The sequence below is a fragment of the Chinchilla lanigera genome, unplaced genomic scaffold (genome assembly GCF_000276665.1).
Source record: "Chinchilla lanigera isolate Chin_1 unplaced genomic scaffold, ChiLan1.0 scaffold00006, whole genome shotgun sequence".
NCBI lineage: Eukaryota > Metazoa > Chordata > Mammalia > Rodentia > Chinchillidae > Chinchilla > Chinchilla lanigera.
Window position 1 is genome coordinate 32,197,651 of NW_004955407.1, and position 12,423 is coordinate 32,210,073.

Here is a 12,423-nt window from a genome sequence, read left to right on the forward strand (position 1 = left end):
ATTTGCAATTAAGAATGTCTAAGTTTAAATAAGTTCTAAAGCAAAAGCTAAGATATTTCAAGAAGCACCTTCCTACAGACAAACCTCATTCAAAGTCTAATTTAAGACTCAGATCCTTTCTCTGGTAGAATGACAGACACATAGATCCCACTTCTCATCTTGACTCAAGCCCCTGATCAGAGCAATGGCTTTATCCCCAACCCCAAAGGAACTGCAACTGCTCTGCCAAAGGAGTATCATAACGCAGACTGCAATTGGTTAGACACTGGGTGATACCAGCAAACCATGATCAAGATTACAGAGAGGACACTGTGAATGCTGTCGTCCTGGATCTGACCAAACGCTGAATGGAACTACTGAGACGTATCTACCAGTGTTCTTTTGGTAATCTTTGTTTTTATGGTATCAAAGATTTCAACAATCAAAAGAGAAAAATACTCATTGAACTGTATTATATGCTTATAGCTTCTACGCAAACCCTACCACTAAGAAGAAATGTGCCTTCCATCCCACTGTTTAATAAGATACTAAAGGGCCATCATTTTAATCGTTTTAAAAGATAAAACAGTAAAGTCCATAAGTATTTGTAAGCCAGTGCATCAATATTTCATCCATTCATTCAATTTATCTTTTTATTTTTTGAGACAGGGTCTTGCATATAGTTCTGGCTGGCCTTGAACTCACTATGTAGCCCAGGCTGGCTTTGAACTTGCTGTGATCCTGCTGTCTCGGCTGGGGAAGTGCTGTTATGATTGGCATGCACCACCACACCCAGCCCAACAGCACATTTATTATAAAGAAGAAAAGTCAACTAGGAGTTTCTTTAAGAAATTACTTGTATACGGCTAAATTTAAAAATGTAAACAAATGGTACAACATAATGCCAAAAATTTATTCAGCTATAACACTAAAAAAAAAAACCAAAACAAAAACAGAGGAGAGAGTGGGACGTGCCTGTAATCCCAGCACTATGAGAGACTAAGACAGCAGAACTCCAAGCTCCACCCCCACATGCTGACTCAATAATTTAGTGAGAACTTGCCTCAAAATAACAGAAAAAGGACTGGGGATATACTTAGGGGGAAGGCCTTGGGTTTAATCCCCAGTACTGAGAAACAAACAAACACCCAACTTAGAAGGAATGAGACCTTAAATTATGTCCAACAATTTCTCCAATGAATGAAGCACAGGCTTTAGATGAAAACTATTAATAGCAATGGCAAGTAACTACCAAGAGTAAAATTAAAAATATGAAACTTTAAAAATTTAGACTAGAACCATAAAAATGAAAATACTATCAGGTAAGTCCCTTATATTCTATCAATTTAGCTCAGGCCAAAAGCCTTCTCTTAAATTGAGATTTTGCTGAAGCCTTACTTAAATATACTCAGAGGTATTTTGTTTTTTTCTTGTTTGTAACAAAGACACTATACTGACCCCAGGAGATGACGTCACTAATGAAAAGAAAAAAACAAACAAGACTTTTTAGTACTTCTAAGGTTGAATTCAGCAGACATTTTCTGAGACTCATAGAATGTTCTACACAAGGTGTCTAGACCTCCCTAGTTTTGCCTTAATCAAAGAGATTAGTATTTTTGCATTCTTACCTTTTCACTGAAACACTCAAGCAAGTCTTGGACATACCCTCGCATTTCTTGCAAAAATTTATACCGTTCACCAATACCCCCAGAAGACCCTTCTAATCTTTCAATAGCCCTGGTAGAGTCCACTCGGCTTTGCAGGTGTTTCTCATGCTGCTGTCGATTTGTTTTGTGCAGCTCTTTCATGGAGTCCAACCTTAAGAACACAAAAGGATAAATATAACACATTTACATCCAAAAGTCTGTGTTGTCAGGACTCTTGCAATATTATCATACAGCACTTAGTTCCACTATTAGAACATAAAACTACTTGGAATGGAATCTTTTCATCTGTACTGCTTTTTCTCAATAAAAAGTGGCCATTTATAGGCTTCTTATGAAGTTATTTGGTTGGCTAACCAAAATTTCACTGCTTTTTTCCCCCGCCCCAAATCTTGACTACATTATTTCAGAGTCCAAACAGGTGCAAACTCAGAACTGTCTTCAACAAGATCATGGAGTGGCATTTTTATAACTTTCGAGGCTTCTGTAGAAGGCATCCAAGCAGGTAGCAGGACAAAGTGTGAAGTCATCGTCTGTTTACTGTCTGAAGACGGGCCAGCGCGACTCTTCTTTGTTGATATTCTCATGTGCTACCCCAGACTATATGTTGCCTGAGGGAACAGAAAGCTAGAGGACAGTCTTAAAGAAATTGATCTGCCCTACCTGTCTTTAAGCTGTTTCTTTACCAAATCAATAGTAACGGGAGTCATCTCATTACTGGGAGTTTTGAAAGGGACTGAATTATCTGTTTTTTGAGATTTGGCATCTGATGATCCATAGGCCGTGTAGCTGTAAGGAATGCCATAGGATGAACCATAAGGCATTGTCTGGTAAGTGTTCTGGTAATACATATTCACTTCAGTTGGTTGGCTTGCTTGAACCTAGAAAAGAAATGGGATCTATATGAAAACTAATACCCATGCTTTTGAAAATTAAGATGCCTTTACGGTTTACCAAAAAAAAGGCGAAACTTAGTTCCAATTTCTCAAATAGTAATTAAAATAAACTGTAGAATATTTCAAAGAAAAATAGGATTAGATGAATGTGTTACATCTTGATGGAATCAATGAATTTATTTAAAAAAAAAACCAGATGATCAGAAAAGTTTAAGAGTCTGAAGGGACATTAAAAATAATCCAGGGCCACCATTTTATCAATGGAACAGGATAACTGACTTTTTCAAGTTCAGAAGATAAATGAGCAACCAGATACTACAACCTGAGATTCCTGGTATCTAAACCAAGATGCTTCTTACAGTTTTCTTAACACCACCCAAATGTATATGTATTTTACACCTCAAAACATTAACAAAAAAGTTTCTACTTATACAACTTTACCCACTGTACTATTTAATTCCATAAAGCACTGTGATAAGTATCTGGGAAGATATCTTTCATGGATCTCAGTAAGTTTTTATATTTCTGAGAAACTCATCTTCTTCAAAATAATTTTTAAAGCTATAAAAAATAAAGCATACAGGAAAGAAACATTTTGTCTAAAGCAGCAATTCTTAAACTTTCATACACATCAGGGTTCCTGAATTGAATTCCCTTATCTAACAGACTCTCAGGTACCACTGATGCTGCTGACAGACCACTTTGATTACAAACACTGATCTAACAAAATGGAAAGTCTGACATCATTCTGACTGTAAACAGCAAAATATAATTTAATACAGTTGCTTTTAAAAGCCTATCGGATACATAACCTCATGTGATTTTCTTGATTATGCTGCTTGAACGAAAGGACAAAACAGACAAAAGGCCTCTTTATGTACTTTTTAATTTCTGAAATTGAATTTTTCTTACCTGGGGGATATTAATTCCCTTTCTTATCTGCTCTTGTTCCCATCGGCTGAGCTCTTCATCTTGTTCTCCAGTTACTAAAGCATCGTCGTCGCTCCCCTCAATACCTGCAACCATGAGCAATGAAGGGAAATAAATTACACCCAAAAACCAGGAGAGAAGAGGCGATGTCCTATTTCACAAGAACTGGGCACAACTAGTTAATAACTCAGTCTTACTAAAATGTCTATCATAATCCCCTCTCTCATTTGATACTCCTGACTGTCTGTTTTAATCATAGTACCTCCTGACACTAAAGGCAGTATTCAGTGTAATTGTTAAAATCTTAAGGTAATTTTTTACATATTGGTAACCTTCGTATCCATTTCAAAAGGAATTAAACCTACTGTCTCCTAGGAATGTTGAGAGAATTATACACATTTTTGCACTAAAGTATATAACACAACTGTCACACAAGAAGTGTTGTGGTTTCTATCTGGCTGGCACTGGGGGAGCACGACCTGGAGGGGTTACCTCCCTCTCAGGTTTGTCCCTTGGCCCTCTGCTCCCTGGCCTCCAGGAAGTGAGCAGCCTTCCCCTGACAGTCCCTTTTACTAAACTTTCTTGCCTTGGAGCTGTCCAACTATGGACTAAAACTACCAGCCAAAATAAACCTCTCCTCCTTTAAGCTGTGGGTGTCAGCTCTGAAAAACTAACTAAAATAAGAAATGTTCAGTAAATGTTAGTTATTATAAACATGCTGTAGCTCTCAAAATGATCCAGTAAGACACTTCTACACAAGCAAGAACAGACCTCTAACATAGAACAGCTAAATACATATAAATACTTAGTATCTGGGGGCTGGGGATTTAGCTCAGCGGCACAGCACCTGCCAGGCAAGTGCAAGGTCGTGAGTTCGGTTCCCGGTACCGGAAAAAAACCAAAAATAACAAGAAAAAAAAAAAATACTTAGTATCTGATCTTAATGTCAAATCATGTTTAACAGTAATGCAATGGGCTTACTACCCAAGTAAATCAAGTTACCTATTTCCTCAGCAATTTTTTGTCTTTGTGACTTTTCTTTCACAGAAAAAACTATACGGCGTTTCTCATCATCATCTTCATCATCACTGGCATCATTCTCATCCTCTCTAACAAGGCGGCCTTTCCCAGGCTCATTATCATGGGGAGTGAAATCTCCCAACTCCCGGGCCATTTGACGCTTTTTTCTTGCAGCATGTATAAAAGCTGCATCTGGAATTTCTCCTGGAAATAAATGATAAGAATTATAAAATGCAACAGTACTAGGTGTACGAAGTTTCTTACTTTCTTGAAAGTAGAAAGAGTAAAATAACCCAAGATAGCCCTGATACAGTAATTTTAAGCTTAGGGGCTGCCCTCCTCCCAAACTGTGCCTGAAATCTAAATCTAACTGATTTTTGTTTGCCTGAATTTTTTGTGCTTCTTAAGAAATAAAAGTAACAAAACCATATTACTAACTAGAAAACTGATAAACATAATTTTTATGGCTTTTAATACACTGACATAATCAACTACATGAAATTGACCTTCTGTCTACTTTAAAAACCTGTGCCTTGCTACTATTCTAATTGTTATCTTATCACTTACATATACTATAATTTACTAAGCCTTCCCCCATCCTGGTTGACATTTTTCTAAACTCTGCTCTTTGCAAAAAATGTTGCAACAAAAACTCAGTTTCCTGGGATGCATTTTTAGAGGTGGAATCACAGGGCCAAGGGTAAGAGCATTCGCAGTTTATTCGTATTGCCGAACAGTCTCCCATAAGAACCACCTCAGTAACACTGCCACAAGGGACATGGGTATAACACTCATCACAACCACCCAGGTCACAGGAGGCCTTTTAAAAAAATTTATAAATATTGCTGGGCATGGTAGCCCATGCCTGTAATCCCAACACTTAGGAGGCTGAGGCAGGAGCATCACCTTGAGTTCGAGGACAGCCTGGGCTACATAATGAGTCCAAAGGCAGCTGGAACTACAAAGCGAGACCCTGATCCATGAATAACAAACAGCACAAAAGAGGTAATTTGGTAAAAATAGAGGACATAGGAAGGCATTTGATTTTAGTTAATTTTATAAAATTGAACAGTTTACCGAAATTAACTATCTTCCTCTGAACCTCATAGCTAAAAAACAGCAAAAAAGTTCATAAATATTAACAGTTAAATTATTTCCCTACAATGCACTTACTTATTCTAAAGCTGACTTCCACAGTGTTTAGATTTGCAAACTATTTCCCACAGAAAACTAAAAAGAAGTACGGGACATAAAACTAACTGCAACAGTTCTGCTTCTTGCAGCATTCTGAAAAGAATTAAAGTACTAATCTAAAATACATTATTTTTTAAGAAGCCTTCGGGACTATTTATCCCTTTACTTAAAGCCCATTTGGTTTAATAACAATCCTGTGTGCTGTGAATAAACCTGAGGTTGCAAAACTTCCAGTTCTCCCATTTTCTCTATTTCACCTTAGCTTCAAACAGACATAATAAGAAGAATCACCACTTGGCAATTCCTTCCTCAACAGCCATCTTTGGAGATGACCATTCCTGAGAATGTAGTTTAGTTCCAGCACTGTCTGCCGGTTCGTACCTGGACGGAGGACATTTAAGGAAGACAAAGCGTTGGAGAATGCCCCGCCAGCCTTGGGCTTCTCTTCCTCCTTCTCGCTCTCCATGTCCATCTCATCTTCACCGTGATCATTGATGATAACTCCGTCTTCTTGATTCGTGTCCTTAACATGCCCGGTTTTGTCCAGGGATTGTTCATCTAATTTTTGAAGAGAATCAAAATACACTTACAATAAAATTCACAAATTCAGGAGGCTCTTTTTATTCAATTATGGATTCAATCTACTAAAGCTTGAATTATTTCAATCATTTCTTAAGAAACTTACAACCCATGATCCATGAATAACAAATAGCACAAAAGATGTAATCTGGTAAAAATAGAGGACATAGGAAGGCATTTGAGATTTTAGTTAACTGTGCAAAATTTAACAGTTTATTGAAATTAACTATCTTCCTCTAAACTTCATAGCTAATTCCTCCTATTTCTTTTAAGCATTATTTCATTTTACATGTCAGCACTTCACTAAACTCTCTACCCATTCAAGGCAGCTTTCTGTAAGAACATGAATCTTCCTCCAGACCACATCGGTCAGGGATCAGGAAGGTGAATAGCCACAGTCACATTCACAGTGCAAACCTGAGCCCAGGTGATGGAAGCAGAGACAACTTGAGTCTCTATCTGGGAATCTGGGATGTCTCAGAGAGCAGGCAGAGACCACACAGCACTAAGAATGACCTCATATAAACCACAGGGAGGCTGGGGTGGGTGGAGAGGAGGGCTCTCTAATTCTCACTTCCAGCCCATTCCTGTGGCTGCTTCAAAACTGCCGCCCTGCAAATAAGAGTCCAGCGGATACCAGTACATCTTTGTAATAAACTGCCACTGCTTTACATTACTACTTACAACCAACTAATCCCACTATGCCTTCCATCCTAGGCAAAAAAAAAAAAAAATCAAGAAAATCAATAGGTTTTTACTTGAAGCACTGAACCTGCGCAATGAATATAACGAAGGAGTAAAGCCAAAGTTTATTCTAAATAGGAAAGATGGTCTGTTCCCTAGATCAGTGGTGGTGAACCTACAGCATGGGTGCCACCCTAGCTGGTTCTTATAATTGAAAGCTCTAAAAGGTTCACCATCACCACCCTAGGTGTTCTCCTCCTGAAACTGCTTCAAAAGTCCTCCCTTCTTCTCAAACCATATTGTAGTCTCCTAAGTAACAGGCCCAAAGATAACATCCTCTTCCTCCTTTAACCTTACCAAGAAAGTTAAAGTCATCATGTTTTAGGTTTTTAATATTTTTCTGATTTACTGCCTTCTTTCATTAGCCATAGCCACTCCCTCAGGGGATTCTGAAGCGATGAGCCTTTAAAAAATACTTTACCAAGTGTAGATCAGATGGAGTCAGAAAGTACCTATTTCTTTCTGCTCTAAATTGATGGTCTGAAACAAGCTGTAAAAGTTCTAGGTCAGATATGCTCAGGTAATGAAAGACTTCTATAGATTTTAAAATGTTCAGTGTTTTCACTAAGTTCTGGATTCTTATGATTAGGTGAACACGAGGGCAAAGCCTGACAGCTGGGTGGTTTTGTTAGTGCTCAGGGTCCCCCTTCCAGACATCTCTGTAGAGATGTTAAATAACCTTGGGCAAGGCTTCACTGTGCCTTCAATTTCATTTACAACTACTTCAGGGAACATGCTCTTAAAATTAACTATTTCATCTTCAACTTGGTCAGGCTCTCTCTCCTTCAGACTCCAATCTAAGAGCTTGTACTTATTGAGAAATAGGAAGCACTCTTATAATTCCAGCACTCTGGGAAGCTGAAGCAGGAAAATCTCAAGTCAGAACAGTTTGGGCAACTTACCAAGACCCTGTCTAAAAAAATGTTACTAAAAGGCTGAGGGCTGAGGGCTGAGGCGGTGGCTCAGTGGCACAGCACACACAAGGCCCTATGTTCAACTTCCAGTAAACACACACACACACACACACACACACACACACACACAGGAGCTACTTGATCTCTCTGGTCTCTCTAGCTATTGTTCTCTACTTCTCTCCGCTGTCTTCCACTTCCTTGCTAAATTGAGTAGCTAATCCAAAGGCTGCTGCCACAGGTAATGCAGATAGTGTGGTTCAGTAATTCAGCAAAAGGTATTCTGTGGGCTCAAAATCTGGCTAGAGACCACGCCTATCTGGTCAGTTGCCTCCCTCCGGGGAAAAATCCAGCAACCGCCAACCCCTCTTCATTGTCCTCACGTTCCCGACCTTTCTTACACTACTTCACATAATGGAAGTTTCCCTCCCTTTTCTTCTTTGACCTTTCTGATATTTAGCAAATCTCCCCCATAACACGTAGGCTTACTGAAGGCAGCAGTCTTTGGTTTGCAGTAATTCTCCTTTTACACTGCTTGCTCATTAACTTCACTTATTTTCCATTATAACCTCAATAAGCACTGTACCTAGATCTACATCTCCAAATGTTCACTGGCCATTTCCACTCAAATTCAAGTTAGAGTTACTCATTATTTGGGGACTATCATAAAAACAGGGCTTTTGAGCCAGTATCACTTGTTTTGAAGTTAATTCACCTTTACCAATCTAAGGACTGAAGGTAAAAAGCTCTAGGTTGTGAGAACTCACAAAAGAGCTTCCAGGAAGATCATTATGACAATCACAATCTATAATACAACAGGCTCCAGCTTTTGGGGGCACTGAGTTATCCGGTAAGAAGAACATCAGAATTACACGAGGCTGGAAGGCAGGAAGAGGCACAGAAGATGTTCTCATAAGCCTCACACTCACTTCAACCTCTAAAGCCAAGAGTTCACAGCAAACACAGCAACAAGCCAGGAAACCCAATTCCCGTTTGCCATGACTTTCTTGTACTATTTCACTGTACACAGTTGGTTCTCAAGAATTCTGGGAAAATGAGGCACACACAGTTTCCTACACTCCAAAATCATCAGTTCCCCTAAAAATATTCCTCTTCCAACTAGCCTTCCCTATTTCAGTATAGAATACATAATTATTCGTACTTACTGTGGCACAAAAGTTTGACTTTGTTTCATTTAAATTTAACAGCAGAAGTATCAAGTTACCAAGTTTCCCTTGGAATGTTTCTCAAATAATCCTTTCCTTTTCATTTTTTCTCCCACACTTAAGCAAGGGTTAACTTACCCACAACTTCTGAGAGTCAAGAGAAGCCCCAGTCTTGTTCAACTAGATCTTTTAAAACCCACTGGTAACAGACATGAACTGGCCCTTGAGTTGAAACTTCTTTAGGCCTCCAATCTCTCCCCATGCCAATCCATGCTGCAGATTAGGGTTTCAAAAGCCATTTATCATGCCACCATCTTGGCAAGCCACTGAACATAGCAACACTAAACCCCTTACTGCATACTTAACATCCTTCACAATCTGTCAACAATGTATCCTTACACTAAACCTCTAACTGCCTCCTTCACAAATCATCCATCTACTTTGGGCTGTCAGGTGTACTTGCTCTTTCCCAGAACAGCTGTAGTCATTTTAATCCTTGACGATACCCCCCGCAAACATTCCCTCTTCTATTTTCTGGAATTTTAATTATCAAAGATCCAGCTTTTCTGTGAAGCAGTCCTCCCCCACTTCTGAAAAAAAGTGGAGCTATGTATCCTTTCCACCATGCACTGGACATTTTGCTGAACACTGGGTCCTGTCACACATTTATATTATGTTGTCCCTACAACTAGACTGTAAGTTTGAAATATAATGGTATACTTATTTTAAGCCTGTAGGTGAGAAATTGGAAAATAGTAATTCTACCTTCTATAAAGATTTCTGTAAAGCACTTGCATGGAAATAACTGAGACCATAACATATTATAATGAGTCTACGTTCATAAAGAAAAAATAACTGCTTAAAAATATTAAACTTGGGAGCTGGGAGCATAATTTAGGGACAAGCACAGGCCCAGCATGTTCAAGGTCCTGGCTTCCATGCCAGCACAATCCCCTCCCCCAACAAAAATCCCTTAAACTTAGGTTTTAAGAATGTATGAGAAGTATTTAGGACTGTTCTTCATCCATGTATCAGATAAGACTACTGACTGAAGGCATTAGGAATATAACCCCTGTAGCACTTTTAAGAGTGGAAGGATCACCACAGAAATTAAAAAGCTATCTCTGTAAAATATAAGAACATCAATCTGCACAACTCTCCTTTAAGCGGAATAAACATACTACGTCCTTAGAATGAAATGGGACATCTTTTTCTATAGTACGGCAGTCTGTACACCAATAGGAAAATTAAAAGGATACAATGTACTGATTGCAACAGAAACTTTCCAGTAGCAACAATCTATCCTGTTTAAAAAATACATTGTATATATTTACAAATCAATTGTGCAAAGTTAAGTAGCAGAACTGCTTTTTACTCAGTGTGGATCCCTGATAATGACAGGGTCACCAGACTAAATTCATAACGATACTGTAAATCACTGTGAGATAGGGCTGTTATTTTGTCATTTCAAAAGAATCCTATTGGTTTGGTACTTACTGTTGGCTGATGAGTTGAGTTCATTCTTAATCTTTGATTTTTCAAGATCTTCTTTATATTCTTTCTTAAGCAATTTTACTATCTTTTTGCTATAACTTGATTTCTTCACTTTGAAAACTTCTTCATTTTCTTAAAAAAATTAAATGATATCTGTAGCAACCATTTTCAGAAAGTATTTTACCTTTTCACATAATCTTATGTGCTATTCAAATTCTAAATATACATTCATATACCATCATTACATAATTTGAAGTTATTTCCATTTATCATAGACTGAAAAACTGATGTCGACTTCAATGTATGTCCATTCTCTTTGTCTTAAATTTTCAAGTCAAGCACAAAATGCAGCCCGAGTAATCACCAAAGACAAAACTGGCCTGTACACCTCTCAGACAAAATAAAAAATAACCACAAAATCAAAGATAAACTGCCTTTCTTAGAGACAGGGAAGCATCTTGTATTAAGATGCAAAAATTTATCTTTAAAAAAATGCAAAAATTCCAAATTTCATTTCTCCTAACATGAAATTAAGTTAAACACACTGAACTGTAGAAGAAATAAAGAGATTTAAGGTGCACTGACCATGAGAAATCTAAATCCACTACAGCCAGACCTCATGCAACTGGAGAAAATGCCTTGCTTGTCCGGCATAGTGTCACACGCCTATAATTCCAGCACTGGGAGGCTGAGGCAAGAGGATTGCTACAAGGCCAACCTGGGTTACAGGGGCAGCCTAAACTGTTGGCTGATAAGTATCCTTCCGACAAGCGTATCCTTGAGCTTGTGCGTTTGTGAATTCATCTGCATGCTTCAAAATTCAACACGGTACTGGGCGTGGTGGCCTAGGCCTGTAATCCCAGCACTCGGAAGGCTGAGTCAGGAGGACTGTTGTGAGTTCAAGGCTAGCCTGGGCTACAAAGTGAGCTCAAGTCCAGCCTGAACTGCATAGCAAGACTGCTTCAAAAACAAAAACAACAAAAAAAAATTTCAACACGTAACGTAGGAAACAACGCATCTCCTCCACCTCAGAGTTAACAGCGAGACCCTGTCTCCAAAAAAAAAAAAAAAAAAAAAAGGTCTTGCTTTATTATCACACTGGCTCTTTTCACTGTTCCAAAATCAATGTGAAAGAGGACATAAACTACTACTAATTACGTCTATGGGAAAACGGAGGCTCGGGGTTTGCAAAGGAATGTCACTTGGAACCAGAGCTGCAACTCTCGATTTCTAATACCAAACCTAGTCCGCCTCTCCTGAACGCTGACCTTCCTGGTCAAGGATGCGTGCGTGGACAGAGCGGCCAACCAGGCCCGCGCACAGCGGCCTGCAGAGGGCCCCGACCGCATGCCAAGAGCACCAAATCGAGGGGCAGAAATCAAGTTCTCTCCGAAACATAGCCAGCAGGAAAGACGCAGGAGAGGGGGCAACGAATTGCCACTTAAAATCAGAAACTCCAAATGACTGATCAGTTTCTGCTCCTGGGAGTAGGAAATGCACAGGAGGATGGGGAGGAGGCAGCGGCGGCTCACAAAAAACTAGTGGCAGCGCGGGAACGCGTCCCCGTCCCGGTGCTGGGCAGAAGGCCCGAGGCGGGGAAAGACCCGCAGGCGGCCGGGCAGGAAGGGGTTCGGTTCCTGGGTGCCGGGTGCGGGGGCCGGGGCACGGATGCGCGATCGGGGTACCGAGATGCGGTGGTTACCTTCCTCCTCGTCCTGGAAGCTCAGCAGGCTGGCCCTGGGCACCTCTTTGTTCTCGCGAGGCCTCTTGCGCGGCTTCAGCCCGTTGCCGGGCTCCGCGCCACCGAGAAAGCCGCCCCCGGCCTCGGCCCCCAGGCCCGGGGCCA

General features: G+C 39.8%; 1 protein-coding gene across 1 annotated transcript in view; it reads right to left on the reverse strand.

The window, feature by feature from the left end:
• The window catches only part of Paxbp1 (PAX3 and PAX7 binding protein 1), a 31,634-nt gene that overhangs the window by 18,814 nt on the left and 397 nt on the right, over positions 1-12,423 (reverse strand). The window contains exons 2-8 of the mRNA XM_005375673.2: positions 12,280-12,423; positions 10,581-10,709; positions 6,065-6,241; positions 4,472-4,693; positions 3,452-3,555; positions 2,307-2,524; positions 1,608-1,797 (exon numbers count right to left, since the gene is read on the reverse strand). The exon at positions 12,280-12,423 is cut by the window's right edge and continues 20 nt beyond it. Of these exons, the coding sequence (XP_005375730.1) occupies positions 1,608-1,797; positions 2,307-2,524; positions 3,452-3,555; positions 4,472-4,693; positions 6,065-6,241; positions 10,581-10,709; positions 12,280-12,423 (1,184 nt within the window). The remainder of the gene's footprint in view (positions 1-1,607; positions 1,798-2,306; positions 2,525-3,451; positions 3,556-4,471; positions 4,694-6,064; positions 6,242-10,580; positions 10,710-12,279) is intronic.